General features: G+C 57.5%; 1 protein-coding gene across 1 annotated transcript; it reads left to right on the forward strand.

Moving 5' to 3' along the window:
• The first annotated feature begins 9,242 nt into the window (after positions 1-9,242).
• LOC134523740 (glutamine synthetase) lies at positions 9,243-16,543 on the forward strand. The gene is made up of 7 exons (XM_063353065.1): positions 9,243-9,267; positions 9,474-9,649; positions 10,185-10,346; positions 12,079-12,225; positions 13,115-13,242; positions 14,445-14,644; positions 14,924-16,543. The coding sequence occupies exons 2-7, from the start codon at positions 9,484-9,486 to the stop codon at positions 15,243-15,245; spliced, it is 1,125 nt and encodes a 374-aa protein (XP_063209135.1). The 5' UTR covers positions 9,243-9,267; positions 9,474-9,483; the 3' UTR covers positions 15,246-16,543.

Raw genomic sequence — 16,543 nt, forward strand, 5'->3', positions numbered from 1 at the left:
ATTACACCTGTAATTAAACTGTCCCTGCCAACTGTGCTGGGAGGTGAGCAGCCCATTAGGAAGCACCACCGGTCCCAGACCGTTTTGCATTAATGAGCAAGGAGTAATTAGTGACTTTGCAGCCTTACGAAGCCAGAGGGTGGAAGAGAGGGTTGATTTAAGGCCTTGCTCCGGCCATGCAGGAAGCAGCACACTGGCCATCGGCTTTGGAGATGCCGATTGAAAGTGGTAGCAGAGACAAATAAGTTCCTTGCAAGGGGATTTTGCTGCCAAATTGTGGGGTAGCTGGAGAGAAAGGTGCTGGATGGGGCTTTGAGCAACCTGGGCTGGTGGGAGGTGTCCCTGCCCATGGTGGGGTGCTGGAACTGGATGATCTTTAAGGTCCCTTCCAACCCAAACCATTCCATGACTCCATGATGTTTTGCCCCATCTCAGGGAGTAAAACGGGGAAAGGGGATGAGGCTGCAGAGAGGGGCAGGGGTGGCCCAGGGTGATGGATCGGGGTGGGGTTAAGGCTGCTGTGCCACCCTACACCAGCCGGCACAGGGAGCTTCCCAGGGACCAGCTCTGGATGTGTCGGGGTGTCTCTGGCCATGTTGGAGTGTTGGAGCCCCCCTGGCCAGGCTGGAGGCCCAGACCTGGGACCCCCCCTGACTGCACACACGTGGGGGCTGCTGTGCGTGACTGTGCCCACCCTGGCCTTGGGGGTCTTCTGCCTCATGCCATCGGTTTGGCTTTTTGGTTTCGGTTGCTAATTGGCTAAGGCAGGGTAAACCCATGGGCACAATAATGTCCCCAGTTGTGCCAGGCAGAAAAAGCCCCAAGGGGCAGGTGATGATCATGGAATCCCAGAATGGTGGGGGTTGGCAGGGACCTCTGGAGATCACCCAGTCCCACCCCCGGCCAGAGCAGGGTCACCCAGAGCAGGTGGCACAGGAACGCGTCCAGGCGGGGCTGGAATGTCTCCAGAGACGGAGACTCCCCCACCTCTCTGGGCAGCCTGTGCCAGGGCTCTGCCACCCTCACAGCAAAGAAGTTCCTCCTCATGTTGAGGTGGAACTTCCCATGCTCAAGTTTGTGCCCGTTACCCCTTGTCCTGTCCCCGGGCACCACTGAAAAGAGCCTGGCCCCATCCTCCTGACACCCCCCCTTTCAGTATTTATTAGCGTTGATGAGATCCCCCCTCAGTCGTCTTTCTTCCAGACTGAAAACATCCAAGTCCCTTAGCCTTTCTTCATCAGAGAGGTGTTCCATCCCCTCAGCATCTTGGTGGCCCTTTGCTGTCCCCTCTCCAGCAGTTCCCTGTCCTTCTTGACCCGGGGAGCCCAGAACTGGACCCAGTGCTCCAGGTGCGGCCTCCCCAGGGCAGAGCAGAGGGGGAGGATGACCTCCCTCCACCTGCTGGCCACACTCTTCTTGGTGCACCTCAGGATGCCATTGGCCTTCTTGGCCACAAGGGCCCATTGCTGGCTCACGGTCACCCCGTTGTCCACCAGGACTCCCAGGTCTCTCTCTGCGGAGCTGCTACGATGCGCATTGTGTTGTCAGCTCACCCAGGGCAGCGCTGGGAGAGGTTCCCGAGGTTTGGGCAACAAAAGAAGCTGCGTTTTGGTCTCAGTAGCTTTTGGAGGGGGTTCATGTTGGGGGCACAGGACAAGCACCGAAAGGGGCAGATAACTCCAGGATGGTTGTTGCTGTCGCAGGAAAGCAAACGTGCATCAGCTTAAATCTCTGCTGGGAGGGGCTGAAGGCCAACGTGGATGGGGATGCTCTGCTAGGGACCAAAAGTAATTCCTTTTGAATTAATCTACTTGCAAAATGAGTTAAACGAGACCAAAATGAAGTCCTTAGTGGGCCTTTTTCCCCAGAACAAGGGAGTCTCGAGGGCTGGCAGGTTTGTTTTAAACTGTCATGAAAGCCCTTCTGAGGGGGGCGCTTCTGGTTTTAGTTTTGCAGGATACGAAACGAGTTGGAAACTCTGCGAGTTCAAACCACGCTACCCAGAGCGCTCGAGCGCACCCAGCTCCTTCACTCTGAGCTAGCTCAAAGGCAATTTTTGCCAGAATTTGCCTTTTGTTTGTGTAAAAGGCTGCAATTAGCTGGCAATGAGGTGTTTTTCTTCAAAAAACAAAGCTTTTGCCCCTCAAATGTCTGCCCAGCTGCACTAATGGCTCAGACACTACACGGCACCTCTTCAAGACAGCCTTATTTTGTGTATCTAGGGCCAAATCCTGCCAGCTGTAAGAATTGCCTTAAAAGTGTTTAATTAAATTTTTTTCCCCTTTACATTTCCAGCTCCCTGAAAGCACGTGGTTGCATGAGATGACATTGCTTCTGCAGAAAAAACACTGGTTTTGGGTAAGCACGGACATAACAAAAGCCACCAACAAAGATCCTCCTTGTATTTTCTTTGGGGGGAAAAAAAAAAACCAACCCCTCGTGAATCCGGCAAACAGTCACCCTGGTTTGAACGCCCGGGCTGGCATCAGCGAGGGCTTGATGTGAGCAGCGAGGGAAGTGAAATAGCTTTGCATTTGTGTAAGACTGCAAAATCGGGTTGCCAAACAGGATATAGGCTGGGAAACCAGCTGGGCGAGGAGGCTGCGGCGAGCCGGCCGTCTTGCTCGGGTGCATCGCTTGCTGGTGCTTATAATCCTATTTACGATAAGTGGTAGTTAATCTTTTTGGTGTTTCGCGGCTTATTTAGAGACTCTGCTCAGAGTGCTTTGCTGCTGTGGGAGTTTTGAGGTGCTTTGAGCTTTAGTTTTGGTAAAATAAATTGGTAAAAAAAAAAAAAAAATCAATTGGTCGAATTGGTCAAAAAATCCCCTGGATTTGCATCCCGGGAGGCTGGCTGGAGCCTGGCGAGGGATTTCACTGGGCAGCAATGGGACCCTTAGTCCTGTCGCCGAAGCCAAGACCTGCAGAAAAAGCTGGGAGCTGTGGGAGACCCCCATGGGACAGGTCTCCCGGCTGCGACGGGGGGAGCTCCAGCTCGTGATTTTTCTCTAAAGAGATGAGAAGGGACTTCTCCCCATGAGTCACAGCTCGACAGGCCCATCTCAGCAGAGAGTACAGGGAAGTTGGTCCTTTTTGATGACCAAGAAACCCTTGGGTGCCCTGGCCCCACTACCCATTCCTCAGCGAGCCGGGGCAGCCCTGGTGTGCGGCTCCTGCAGGCAGCCTTTCCTCCCCGGCTCCGGGCTGTGGGTGACCCAGAGGAAGGCTCGGGTGAAATTTATCCCAGCTGTTCGCCTCTCTAACGGGTTTTGTGTTCCTACACGTGCCGAGCCGCCCTGTGCTGCTTTTCCTGCACCGGCAATCTGCAAATTGTACCTGCTTGGCCGGAGATCGGCCCCATCCGCTTTGGCTTCCCAAGGTTGTGCATGTGCTGCATGGACTTTTTCCCCCCCGCCCCCCCCCCCAGTTTCTTTTGCTATGGCCTAAAGTGACTGCCAGGGGATTAGAAAGTAAATTCAAACAAAACCCTTGCAGGGGGAAACTGCTTGGGGATTATACCCGGGTTTTATTCTGCCTGTGGGCTGGAGGAGCGGGGATGCTCGGAGGCTGCATGGGGATGCTAAGCGTAGCCCGAGCCCTGTCCCCTCCTCTCTGAGCCCTTTCTGCTGCCTATTGAGAGCGACCTTACCCTAACAAATCCCCCCCCACATCCCTGAAGGTGAAAATAACCTCCAAAATAATTTTTAGGAGCTTCCTGCAAAGAGACCCTACTGCACCGTCTGTGCTGTGAGGGAGCTTGGGCTTTTATTTGGCAGCTCACACCAGACCCACGGGGCTGGAGGGGAATCACTGGCTTCGCAACGGGGTTTCTCTGCGACCTTGAGTAAGTTCCTCGCTCCTGAAAGCTGGTAGGTGTTGCAAGGTGTTATCTCCCCGTTGCCGCGAGGAGACCTCACTTCCCACAGCGGCCGCCCGGGAGAGGTGTGAGCGTGGGAGGGCGTCCTCCCAAACCAGCTCAGCAAGGAGCTGCCAAAACCAGCCCGGGTGGCCTGCGGAGGAAGGGGCAAAACTTCGCCGCATTGGCATTGAGCTCCTCCAGGATGAGTGCTTTAGCTCTGGCTACGAAGGTGGAGAGGCCAGATACCCCCTCGCGTGTGCGTGAAGGCTGAAGGACAGCAGGGACCTGCTTGAAATCCCTCCTCGCTTGGTTCAGAGCAGAGTTTGAAACTCCACCGTGCCCAGGGAGAGCCCCTGCCGTGGGCTTCCCCTGCCTGGACTGGGGTGGCTCTGGTGGATCTGGAGGCGCCAGTGGGTTGAAGCCCTCCCAGGGGGACAGAGGAGGAAAATCATGGTTTGGGGGCTTCCTCTGGGGAAGGAACAAGTGGTGCGTTGGCTGGGCTCTCCTGCCGCTGGCTTTGCCTGTGTCTGGGGGGAAGATGGGTGGGATGAGTCTGAGCGGGAGGACCCAGCTCCACAGGAGGGACACGGGCTGGTGCTGGGCACTTTGGTGGCCATCAAAATACTGTTTGAGTTGTGACTGTGGGCTCCCCAGGCACGTTCTGTTAAGACAGGCATGAAGTCTGTCTGTGTGTTTAGGTATCTATATGTGTGTGAGTATGTACAGAAGAAGGTACAGCAGCGTGACTTGAATGAAGAGAAAGTGGTTTGGATGCAAACATCTAGGCATAAGGAGATTTGCTGTCGCTTAAATGTGTTTTAACTGCAAAGGGAAACTGTCGGTTCAGCTGTTTTGTAGGAAAAGTGTAACCGTGAGCATGTATTGGGGATGGGGAAATGCCAGCGCAGCCCCCCACCGAGCGCGGTGCTGGGTGATCTCTGCTAAACCCTTCGGCACTGATCGGACCCACCTTGGCCACCTCCTGCCGCATCCCAGCACCCGGCAGCACCCCAGGCGGTGATTGCAGACCTGCTGGGCCACGCACACCCTCCCGCCGGCCTTGCTTCATGGCGTCCCCCTCACATTTCCTCGGCTGGAGAAAACCGCCTCTTCCCCAGCCCAGGAAAATCCCCAGCCGCTCTCCCCCGCAGCCCCGCTAATCCCTTTATGGTGTTTGTGCCGGGCTCCCCCACACCGACCCTGCTCTTTGCCTCCCCTCTAATCTCCCCATCAAACAGTTTGGGCAGGAGACAAAGTTTTTTGGACCGAAGCCGGGGAGAGGAAAGCTCTTGCCTGGGGCTCGTCAATCCACGCTCCAGGAGATGCTTTTGGGGCTCAACCCGCCGCACGCAGGGAGAGGGACAAGCAGGGTGAAACCCCCCCGGTTCTGAGCAGCATCCTGACTCCTAGAGGATCATTTAGAGTAAAAACCAAACTCTCCATCCCAATATTTCTGCTTTCCCCCCTGCTTGGGGGTGATCCCTCCCAGGCAGTCATGGGGAGGGACCTGGCAACCAAACCGTAGGGTCCCCAGCCCCAGGTCCCTGCCCTGCTGCAGCTTCTGGTATGAAGGTGTTAAAAGTCACCCCAGGAGGTAAGTTAGTCTGTGTTTAACCCCTTCTTGGTAAAGCCTGTTGTGTTACTGAAGGTTTTCAACCTGGAAAATTTGCTAAGGCTTTTAAATAATATCTTTGGTGTATCTTGGCAAGGCTGGAAAATGCTCAGGCCGATAAAGTCTCAAAGTCAGAGAGATAAAAACGGAGAGTTTTATGTAGGCCTTGGGCAGGTCTCCCCAGGAGAGCTCTCCGGGCATCACTGGCTGCAGCTTGATGGCTGTCACCCAAAAAAAAAGGTAAAAAAGAAAAAAGGTCTAAAAAAAAAAAAAAAAAAAAAAAAGGAAAGGCAACAGCCCCACTGCATCCTGCAACACCGGGTGATCCCTGTGGGTACCGGGATGGCGTCTCAACCACCGCGGCGGACGCGATGGTTGCTCTGCACTGCGGCAATACATCAGGAATCAGCTTCTCTTCCTGCCGCCCTTTGTCTGGAGAAACCCCTCCGTGCCGTGCCACAGCTCCAAACGGTCCTCGGCAAAGTCCTCTGGGGATTTAATCTGTGACCTTTTACTGGTACAAGGACATCCCTGCTCCCCTCCTGCCTTCAGCGCCTCCGGTCCCCTGACCTTGGGCCAGTCGCTGATTCCGAGTCGGGTGCCTCATGGTGGTTAATATTTACTGTACCTGGCGCAGAGGGGAGCAGGCAGCAGCCCGCTGATTGCAAAGAGCGTGGGGCGCCTCAGCTGGGGCTTGCTTGGGGGATAAAATACTCCTTAAGAGGCTCGAGGATGCAGGTGTGAATTGTGTTTGGCGTCACTAGCATAACCTAGAGTTGGTGCTATAGAAATGGCTGGAATCAGGCTGCGGCGAGGTAAGATTTGATCCCGAGGTTGAGAGAAAAACCTGAATGAGCAGGTGCCCAACACTGGATGGCAGAAATACTTTTTCCCCACTTACTTAAATCCCTTTTGACATGAAAGAATTCGGCATCAATCATATACTTGGCGAGTGGCCTCGGTTGGGGTGTTTGGGCAGGGATGGGGCCCTGGCCGTGCGCCTGCAGGCTGGCGTCGTCCCTGCTGCCCCCAAACAGCTGTAAAACAAAACGAAACAAAACCACCAAAAGGGCGAACACGGTGTTTGCCCTCCTGGGACCCGGTGGGCTTTGACCAGGTGAGGGATTATCCGTGTTTATTCTGTCTTCCCCGTTTGGGGATTTTGGTGCTCAGTGGTTCCAGCCGTTCAAAGCAGAGCTCTGCTCCCCAGACCCAGCTCCTAGTGAGCATCAACACAGCCTGAATTTTCTTTCGTTTCTCCATGGTTTTGAGCCCTCTCGTGCTTTGGGGTGTTTCTGCACAACTGGGCACATCCAGGGGGAAGCCAGGGCTTTCACTGGGAATAAAGTGAGGCTTTTCCATACCTAACTGGCTCGGGGAGGTGCAGGGTCTTAGCCAAACCCTGGCAACTCCCACGTTGCTGGTCCCGCTGTCTGCCATGAAGGATGCAACGTGTCAGGCTCTGGAGATGTGTCTCACATCTCCCCAGTTGGGTTTGCGATGCTTCCCATGGGATGCAGGTCCATCTCCGTCCTCCCTGCTTTTCGTGAAAGCTCAGAATCAGCCCTTGTTTCACCAGCCCCGAAGCCAGTCCCAAGGGATCCAGGTCCCCGAGCAGGATGGAGATGGGCACTTGGGGCCACGGGACCCGGCAGAGCCTCTGGCATGTCCGTGGCTCACGCTGGCTCGGCTGCGTGTTGCAACGCCTCCGGGAAACGCCGCCGCTGGGTTGCACACCCAGGGGTATGTTTCCTCCTGCGCTGCTGCCCTGCTTGGGACTATTTCCAAACAGGAATGAGGAAACACTGAGCTTTGCAGCCACATTCGTGGCTGTGTCCCTAAAACACCCCGGAGAGGGAGGTGGCTGCTTTCGAGTTGCACCCTGGTTTCAGCTACGGGAGACCCTGCATCACCCGGGCAGCACTGAGGACACGAGTGACACAGAGGAGACCCGCACGGCTCTGCCACCACTGCTCCGGGGACCCTCGGGCACTTCCCGGGGTGCCAACCTCCTTCGCCCGGGTTCCGCTCAGGCCAGTGCCTGCGGGCGATGGGGCGGGTGACGTCTGGCCTTCCCGCAGCCCGCTGCCACTGATGTCACCACCCGGCGACCAAAATTGCTAATTAAGTTTTGCTTCTCTCTCTGCCAATCTCATTTCCTGGTTCTTGTGCAATCACAGATGCTTTCGGGCTTCTCCCCGAGCTGTTTATCCGCCCGCGGGACCAAAACACCTTCAGAAGACAACCAGAGCTGGGGCTTTGGGGTGGGTGCCCAGCGAGGAGGTGTGATGGGGGGACAGTTTGTGGGTCTGTGTCTGGCGAGGACGTGTTCTGGAGGGGGACGTCAAGCATGAAGGGTTTTTTTTATTTAGCTGCCCCAGTGCAGACGTTTTACTGTTTTGCACAAAAACATTCCTGGGGGTGAGTCAGGCGGCTGCAGGCATGAGTCTGCCTTAAGGACCGGGGGAATTAGCAAAACCCCAAACTGCTTTGGAGCCCCGTCATGCTTTGAAGCCTTTTCTCCTCTTGTAACGTTGAAAAACTGAGGCTGCAGAGCTGCGGCGCGCTCACCTGGCTGGGTTTGCTGGGGGTTTATTTGACATCCTGCCCTCCTCCCAGAAAAAAAATATCGGCGCATTGGAGATAAGGCGCGGGAGGCGCCGGCACGGGCTGTTTGTGCCGCGTCTGCGCTCGCAGCCGGTCCCGCGCTGGCACCTTTCGGATCTGTCTGCTCGAACAAATGTGAACCCTGTCACACCGTACCCGCGGAACGCTGAAAAGGCAGCGGCCCGTTTAATTAATCTAATTTAGATTTGGGTTCAGCTCAATGGTTGGCAGTTGCTGCTGTATTGAAATAATCTACTCAAATTCACACCTGATGGCTTTGTTTTTTTAGCTGACTAAATCAGACCAGAGCCATTGCTACGTGTAGATAATTTTTGTTTTTAAAGGTGCTTAACTACGCTGACGGTGCTTCAAAATGCAAAATATTGCACTTTAGCTAAATAATCTGTAGATGGAAGGGGGTGATTTTGGTGTTTTCCCAGCAGCGATCCCTGCAGCCTTTCGTTCCTTCAGAGCTCGGACGCCCTTTCGCTGCGGAGGGGGTGGCTGTGCCCGGAGGACAGTGCAGCCTTGCCAACGCGAGGGGCAGGAGTCGTCCCTGGGGTGTCCAGCAGGGTGGGGGGACAGGGGTGGTGTTAGTGTCCCCAGGGTCCTGGTTGTCAGCGTCCCCAAGCATTTGGTTGCCCCTGTCCCCAGGGACAGCCAGGCACCCCAATCCGTTCCCAGGCATCTCACCTCCACAGGACACGGTCCCAGCGAGGTTTTTGGGGTGCCCGGGGGAGAGCACACCGTGCCGGTCACACCAGCTCCGCGTCCCACGCCCTGAAGCAGCGCTGCGGGGGGCACAAAACACCCGCTGGCAGGTAAGAGGGCAACCCTACAAAAACAAAGCGCCAGGAGGGAGCGCAGCGAGGTGGTAAATAATATTTTCCATGAGTCATACCTGTTATTTTTTAATAAATAGCAACTTAATTAGCAAGTAACTTGTCATTTATTAATAAAATGATGTTTTAACAATGCAAGAAGTACTGCTTTTAATAAGTAACATTTTAATAAGAAATAAAAAAATCATAATGAACGTTTTTAATCAGTAACCCCCGGGGTGGGGGCCGGACCCCGGCGCGGGGCCGCCCCCGCTCCGCCTCCCGGCGCGGGGCGGCCGCGGCCGCGTATAAAGCGCGGCGGGCGCGGCCGCGGGCAGCGCTGGGGCCGGTGAGCGGCGGGGCCGCGGGTTCGAGTCCCGCGGGGGGACGTTCCGCTCGGCGGCGGGGAGGGGGCAGCCGGACCCGGGCTGTGTGTGCAGCGCCGAGCACCCGCGGGGGCGGCCGGGCGGGAGGGTGGTGGTGGTTTATTTTTTTAAGGGAGGGGTTGCTTTTAAAATAAAGGGAGGGGAATGGGCTGGGGGGGATGGTGCACTTCACCTGCGCGCTCTCGCAGGGCCGTCGCCATGTCGGTGTCACACAGCTCCAGGCTGAACAAGCTGGTGCGGGAGCAGTACATGCGGCTGCCCCAGGATGGGCTGGTGCAGGTCACCTACGTCTGGATTGATGGCAGCGGCGAGGGCGTGCGCTGCAAGAGCAGGACCCTCGACAAGGAACCCAAGAGCATCGAAGGTAACGCCGCTCTGGATGACGGTTGGCGTGGTGGAAGGCGCCGAGCATCACTGGGGAAAAGCTTTGGGGTGCTTTGGGCAGTGGGAGCTGGCACTTGCTGCCCCTGGTTGCGTGGCACTGGCTGTGGTTGCCTCATGGGGTTATATCAAATGGCAGGGTAAATATCTGGCCTGCGTCGCTGCGGTTTGCTTAATCCATAATCTCTGTCATTAGCGCTGGGTGGGAAGGGGAGGATGAGATCCTCGCCCCTTTCCACCGGGCAAACAGGCGTGGAGACGTGTTGGCATCCGGATGGGATCTGGCGGAGGGAGGTGAAATGGCTGTGCCCCGACGGTGCTGGGGGGTGAACACAGGGGGATCAGCCCCACTGGGCTCTGGGGATGTGCGAGAAAACCTTTGTGGCCATCGTCCCCTGCCACTCGGTGCCCTCTGGGTGCTCCATCCCGGGTGTAAGCCACCAGCACTTGGCAAAATCTGTGTGAGAGAGGGCTTTTCCCAGTCCCACTCCCCTCTCTGTCCCCCTCCTGCCTTGCAGATGTCCCCGAGTGGAATTTCGATGGCTCCAGCACGGCGCAGGCAGAGGGCTCCAACAGCGACATGTTCCTGGTGCCCGTCCGCATGTTCAGGGACCCTTTTTGCCTGGACCCCAACAAGCTGGTGCTCTGCGAAGTGCTGAAGTACAACAGGAAACCCGCAGGTGAGCACCTCCGGCATGCACCCCTGGCTCCCGGGGGTCACCCCTTTGTTATTTAGGGTACCGTCCCTCCGAGGGACCGCCTGCTCTGTGCCGCTGGCACTGGGGACAAGCTCAGCACCGAGCACTTGGCCCCAGGCTCCGAAATTCAAGCGCTGGTGGTGGCGGTTGTTTGCAGGAACCTGTTTTGGCGGCGCAGGGCGAGGAGAAGAGCAGCGAGACGTGGAGCTCGCGGCACTCGCCAACTCGAGCGCGCCCAAGGCGTCACCCGGCTTTACAGCCCAAGCACACCCAGCCGCCGGGTTATGGCAGAAGAGCTGGGGCTGGAAGCAGCAGGGGGTTTTAACGTGCTGGGTTTGTGGCCGCTCTCCTTGTTGATGGGTGGCTGCAGAAAAGGAGGTAGAAGGTGCTGGGACGGTGCGGGCTGGTTTGGGGTGACCTTTTGTAAGCAGCCCCGGAGCGCGCCGCTCTTGGTCTTATCACCGCAGGCAGAAGTCTGCAGTCCCGGCGTCTGTCCCGTCCGTCTGATAAAGTCCCAGACAGAGAAGGGGGAGCTGGTTTGCAGGGACACGCTGAGGGGCTCCCAGAGGGGTTATTTGCCAGCAAATAACTGGTTATTTGCCAGAAAAGCAGGGCCACGTCCCCGCTGGGTGCGTGGGGGGAGGGAGGCGGCATCTGCGGGGGGTGGTGCGCACATCTGCCAGGGAGAGGAGAGGCTGTGGGCAGTGATGGTGAAAGATGGGGCTGGTTCCTCTTCAAACAGCGTCATGCCTTTCAGCGGTGGGGGAAGTGTCTTGGCCGGGATTCTGCCCAGCAGCTCCTCTGCTGGAGCGGTTTGTAAAGAGCCCCTGGCCCTGGAGCTCCTGGGGCTGGCACGGGGCAGAGAGCTCAGCCCAGAGCCCTGCGACACCCCGCAGAGCAGAGCGGGGCACCCCCCGGCTGTTCCCAGGGTGGGTCTCCATGGAGGTTAAGGGCTGTAGGGGGGCAACTGCCTTTCCCCAGTTCTCCCATCAGTGCAAGGGAGGTGTCACGGCTCCTCTCCAGTCCCACGCCCTGGGCTTTATGTCACAGCTGCTCTGGGGTTTCTTATTGCCATTTAAAGGCAGAATTTGCTGCCTGTCCCTGTGACAAGAGTTTTTCAGCCCTGCTGTTTCGGTCCAAACTCTCAGTCCCCTTGCCTGGCACGTTGTCCCATGTCAGGATCGTTCCGGGATGTCTGCATCTCCCTGGCAAAGCCCCGGTTGCCCTGAGCACCCCTGCCACCACGAAGGGCCACGCCAGGGTCAGCCAGCCTGGATGCTGACCAAAAATGTGGAGCAGGAGAAACATTAGGATAATTAAGCAGAGGCTCGTAGAAAGAGGATGGCGGTGAAGTTGTGATGGAAGATATATAGTCCCTTGTCCCAGATCTGCTGGATGTCTGTAGGAAGGGTGTGGGATACGGCTCCTGGTCTCTCGGTGTGTAAGAGGAGGATGTTCGTGGACCGTCAGTGGTGGTTTGGGGAGAAGGTGATGGCCTGTGGCCTGATGTTGTGGCGATGGAATAGCTCTGCAAGGAGGAAACAGGTGAGCAGAGAAGCATCACAGGAAGGGGGAGATCTGCTCACCGGTTTCCTTAAGGCTTCTGTGGGAAGCGCTTGGCAGTGGTGGAGTCCCAACCTCTGGGCGGGCTGGAGCGGAGCATGGTGGGTGCTTGCCAACAGTGTGGGTCTAACCCGGACCTCTCTGCTCCCAGAGACCAACCTGAGACACACGTGCAAGAAGGTCATGGACTTGGTTAAGGACAGCCACCCCTGGTTTGGGATGGAGCAGGAGTACACGCTGCTGGGCATCAACGGCCACCCCTACGGCTGGCCCGACAACGGCTTCCCTGGCCCGCAGGGTAAGTGCTCCCTCCCTTCCCCAACCCGTGCTCCCCTCGGCTCCCACCCTGCTGCTGCCCGGCAGCAGGCATCCCGTCCCCGACCTCGGGCACAGCTTTCCCATCGCGGCGGACACCGGGCAGGAGCCGGAATGAGGTCAGGAGCATTTGCCAAGAGCGCCGGGTGCCCGCAGCTCACTTGAGCCGGCCGGCAGTGCCGCTCCCGCTGGACCCCGGTTGCACAAACAGCTCAGCTGCACAACTTGTTTGGCAAGGGCTGGAGATCTGGGCTGAAAAAACCTCCTCCCTGTGGCTGTTTGGAAAAGGGCCGGCACATCGTGCCCTCCTGCAGCGGCAAACGAGCCCCAAGCGCCTCAGCTGCCTCCTGGGAGAGGGCCAGGGGGTTCCCAACCTGACTTAACCAGCCTTTTGTGGAGGCTGGCCACTTTCAACATCTCCCTTCCCCCAGGCGGGGAGAAGATCTTCATCTGACCTGCTTGAATGAGGAAGAGCCCTATAAAACCACAGCGAGTTGAGTTTTCTAGCCATGAACAATGTCGGCTGTTGTCAGAACAATCTCGGACACTTGATGTGCTCGGAGGGTCAGCGAGGTGCCATGGGGCAGATCGAGCCAAGCTTTCCTTATCTCCTGGCCCCCTCCCAGTTGATGCATTACAAGTCCTGTTGAACTGCTCAGATAAAGCTGAGGTTGCGCAGATGAATCGCTCGTGCTGCTCGTCCTGGACTAGGGGTTGGTGGCTCGATGCACCGTGGAGGGCAGCACCATTTAGTTCCCATAAATCCTCTGCAGATGATGGCTGGGACCTGGTGGGAGCGGTGGGATTACTCTGCAGTGCTGCTGTTGTTCCCAAAAGCTTTACTTGGGTGGCGACTCCTCTTTCCTTTCCAGGCCCCTATTACTGCGGGGTTGGAGCAGATAAGGTGTACGGGCGTGATATCGTGGAGTCCCACTACAAGGCCTGTCTCTACGCGGGGGTGAAGATCTGTGGCACCAACGCGGAGGTGATGCCCTCCCAGGTAGGTGGGGACGGCCCCGCGCAGCCCCGCTTTCCAGGGAGGGATATGAGTTAGTGTGAGGCTGGAATAACCCCAGCAACTCCCAGCTCCTCTGGGATCCCAAACCCAGTGACTCCCCACATCGGTTTTGCCTGGATAGGAGCGGTTGCACTGCCATGATGAAAATGCGCACGTTTGGTTTTCTCCTAACTCACCTTGGCGTGCAAATTCCTGCGTTTTGGGGCAGGCAAGTGAAATCTCAGCCCAGCCAAACCGCAGCGGGCTCCTCGCACGGCTCAGCCTGGGCTCTGGCAGCCCGTGTGGAGCTGGGTGCTCCCTCGAGCTTTCCTTCCCCTCCGGAGCAGGGATGTGGGGCACAGGGTGAGCCAGGATGGGCTGCAGGAGCAGCATGTGGAGCGACGGATGTCTGCGTCCTGCTCCTCTACCCCGGGAGCTCCTATACCCCATGGGATATGGCCTTGGGAAGCAGCTTGGGGGCGGGGGGGGATTGGATTTATTTAGGAGTTAGCCGGAGGGAGTCCCTGATTGCATTAGGCAGGTGGCCAGACTGACCGACGGCGATTCGGCCCTGCAGCCTGCGAATCGCTGACTCTCCTGCTGCTGATGTGGCGGCGATAAGCGGAGGGGCTTATCTGCAGTGTGGCTGAGGCAGGACTTTTAACAACCCTGCTGTTTGCCCTGGCTTTTTCAGGGTCCTTCTTGGCTGCTTTCTGCATCCTGGGCTCTGTCTCAGCCAGGCCATGCCGGTAGCCGTAAATGCGTCACCCCCTGCTTAGTCACCGTGGGTGGCGCAACCCCGGCTCCGGCCGGGAAAGCAGCAGCCCCGGAAAGGGCGAACAGGCTCCTCGTTAGTCCCCTGCCCTGTTTGCAGTGTGGGCTGGGGGGGTCCAGCACACCAGCAGCTCCAGCATCAGCCTCAAAGGCAGGCGTGGTGCTTATTTACCTCCATTTTAATTAACATCCCACCCCCCACCCCCAAATTTTCTCTGTGGTGTCATGAGCAGTTTATTCCCATTTTTTTTGCATTCCAAAGCTGTCCTGTTGCTTAACTTGGTGCTCCTCATCCCCATTGCTGATTCTCGAGGGGTAAAGCTCAGCTGTACCCCAGGCTGGCAGCCCTCACCGGGGGGCGGCGGGGATGTGATGGCTGGGGAGGTACAAACCTGCCCATCCTCACCGGCACATCCGCTCGCCTCTTCCAGTGGGAATTCCAGGTGGGCCCATGCGAAGGCATCGAGATGGGGGATCACCTCTGGATGGCTCGGTTCATCCTCCACCGCGTCTGCGAGGACTTTGGGGTCGTGGCTACTCTGGACCCCAAACCGATGACCGGCAACTGGAACGGGGCCGGGTGTCACACCAACTACAGCACCGAGGAGATGCGGAGAGAAGGGGGTCTTAAGTAAGTCCTGGGGTGGGGGGGGTCCCTGGGATGTACCTGCGAGGTCTGGGGTGTTCTTGGCTCCCCATAAAGCGTGTATCTCCATACCTGAGTGGCTGCACCGGGCAGGGCTGGGGCTGTCCAAGCTCATTTTAGTTTAAAAGCAGCTGGTCGTTTGAGAATGTCCCCGGGGCTGTCCTCGTCCCTGCACAGAAGGAGGGGGTGTCAGCCTTCCCAACCATGGGAACACCCCCCAAATGGACCTACTGACAAACCCAACCCCATTTTCCTCTCCCGCAGACACATCGAAGCCGCCATCGAGAAGCTGAGCAAGCGGCACGACTACCACATCTGCGTCTACGACCCGCGGGGTGGCAGGGACAACTCCCGGCGGCTCACCGGCCACCACGAGACATCCAACATCTTCGAGTTCTCTGCCGGCGTGGCCAACCGAGGCGCCAGCATCCGCATCCCGCGCCAGGTCGGCCAGGATGGCTACGGCTACTTCGAGGATCGGCGGCCGGCGGCCAACTGTGACCCCTATGCAGTCACTGAGGCCATCATGAGGACAACGGTGCTCAACGAGACCGGGGTGGAGACCAAGGACTATGCTGACCACTGAGGCCGTGGGGTGGGTGGAGGTTTTCGTTTCTACACTAGCTTCTCACGTGGGATTTGTGCCCCTCTGGTGTCCTCGGCTGCAAGTTCAGACTCTTTAGGAACCTCGCTTCTGATTTTGTGAAACGTCGCCTTAGAAATATATATATTTTATAGTAAGAGGGAGGGACCCAACCTATTTTCTCAACCACTTTTTTTTCTGGTTCCTGGTTTTAGGTCGTATGTGGGGAAGTTTGTTTTTTTTTAAAACTTGGATTGAATTTTTTCCCGATGGACTTTACACTGTGATGTACATAGATCCCTACGTGGAAGCTGCAGCTGCTGCTGTTTGCACCTGGGGAGGGCGGGTGCTTTTTTTCCGTATCTCTGTTGCAAGGAAATGGTAATAAATAATTTTCCTGGCTGCGTGGCAGCCAGGTTATGCTGCGGCGGGTGCATTTTTCTGTAGCTCCTAGAGGTCCAGGGAGGATTTCGTTTGCGTCTTGCTGGTGGGTTGCAGCCACAGAGCAGCCCGCAGCAGCCCTGGGCGCAGGGGCTGGAGGAGCGGAGATGCCGGAGGATCCTTGGGGCAGGTGCCTGGAGCTGCGTTACCCCATTTGCCGGTGGCCGAAAGGCCATCTCCTTCCATCGTGATCCCCCGAAAGACAAACAGAGCGGCACAGGCTGAGCAAACAGCGGCCGGGGCAGCAGCTGGCGGGCGTTTACACAGGGTGTGCGCTGCTGAGTCAGCAAAGCCAGCCCCGCGCTGGGCACAGCGCGCCCTCCTCTCCAGGGACACCTTTGGCTCAGGGAGGGGAGCCCTGGGGACGTCCCTCTGCTGCACCCCAGCGCCCTGACGCACTGAACCGCAGGGACGTGGCACAGCTCCTGGGGTTGGAATGTCTTTGCCGGGGGGAATCATAGATTTTATTCACAGAGCAAAGCCCCCAGGTGGGGACACTTCCGTGTAGATGGGGTGTCAACAGGATCTCCACTGGCCAGGCCCTTGGGGTCCCTCCATGCTGCAGCTGTGGGGAGGAATCGGATGCCAGCGCAGGGGACAGGGACCCCCTGAACAGGCAGGTCAGGTCCCTGGACAGACCTGCAGGATGCCACCCAGCTGCAGTCACCAGCGGGGGGTTACCTGAAGGAGAGTGGTACCAGCAGCATGAACGGACAGGGGACATCGTGTCCGCTCCAGTGCAGTCATGGGGATTTTGAAACTGCTTTTGCCTTTATCTTTGAATCCGACACAGGTGACCCGCTGAAATGGAGGTCCCCAAGTCCCTCCTGCAGGTCACGGCGCTGCCAGTGGAGCGGGGA

This window comes from Chroicocephalus ridibundus, chromosome 15 (genome assembly GCF_963924245.1).
Source record: "Chroicocephalus ridibundus chromosome 15, bChrRid1.1, whole genome shotgun sequence".
Lineage (NCBI taxonomy): Eukaryota > Metazoa > Chordata > Aves > Charadriiformes > Laridae > Chroicocephalus > Chroicocephalus ridibundus.

Excerpts from the sequence above, each read along its gene's own strand:
- LOC134523740 (XM_063353065.1), top strand. The coding sequence starts at position 9,484 with ATGTCGGTGTCACACAGCTCCAGGCTGAACAAGCTGGTGCGGGAGCAG. Across the intron at positions 9,650-10,184 it reads GGAACCCAAGAGCATCGAAG|ATGTCCCCGAGTGGAATTTC; the intron begins GTAACGCCGCTC and ends CCTGCCTTGCAG. Across the intron at positions 10,347-12,078 it reads GTACAACAGGAAACCCGCAG|AGACCAACCTGAGACACACG; the intron begins GTGAGCACCTCC and ends CTCTGCTCCCAG.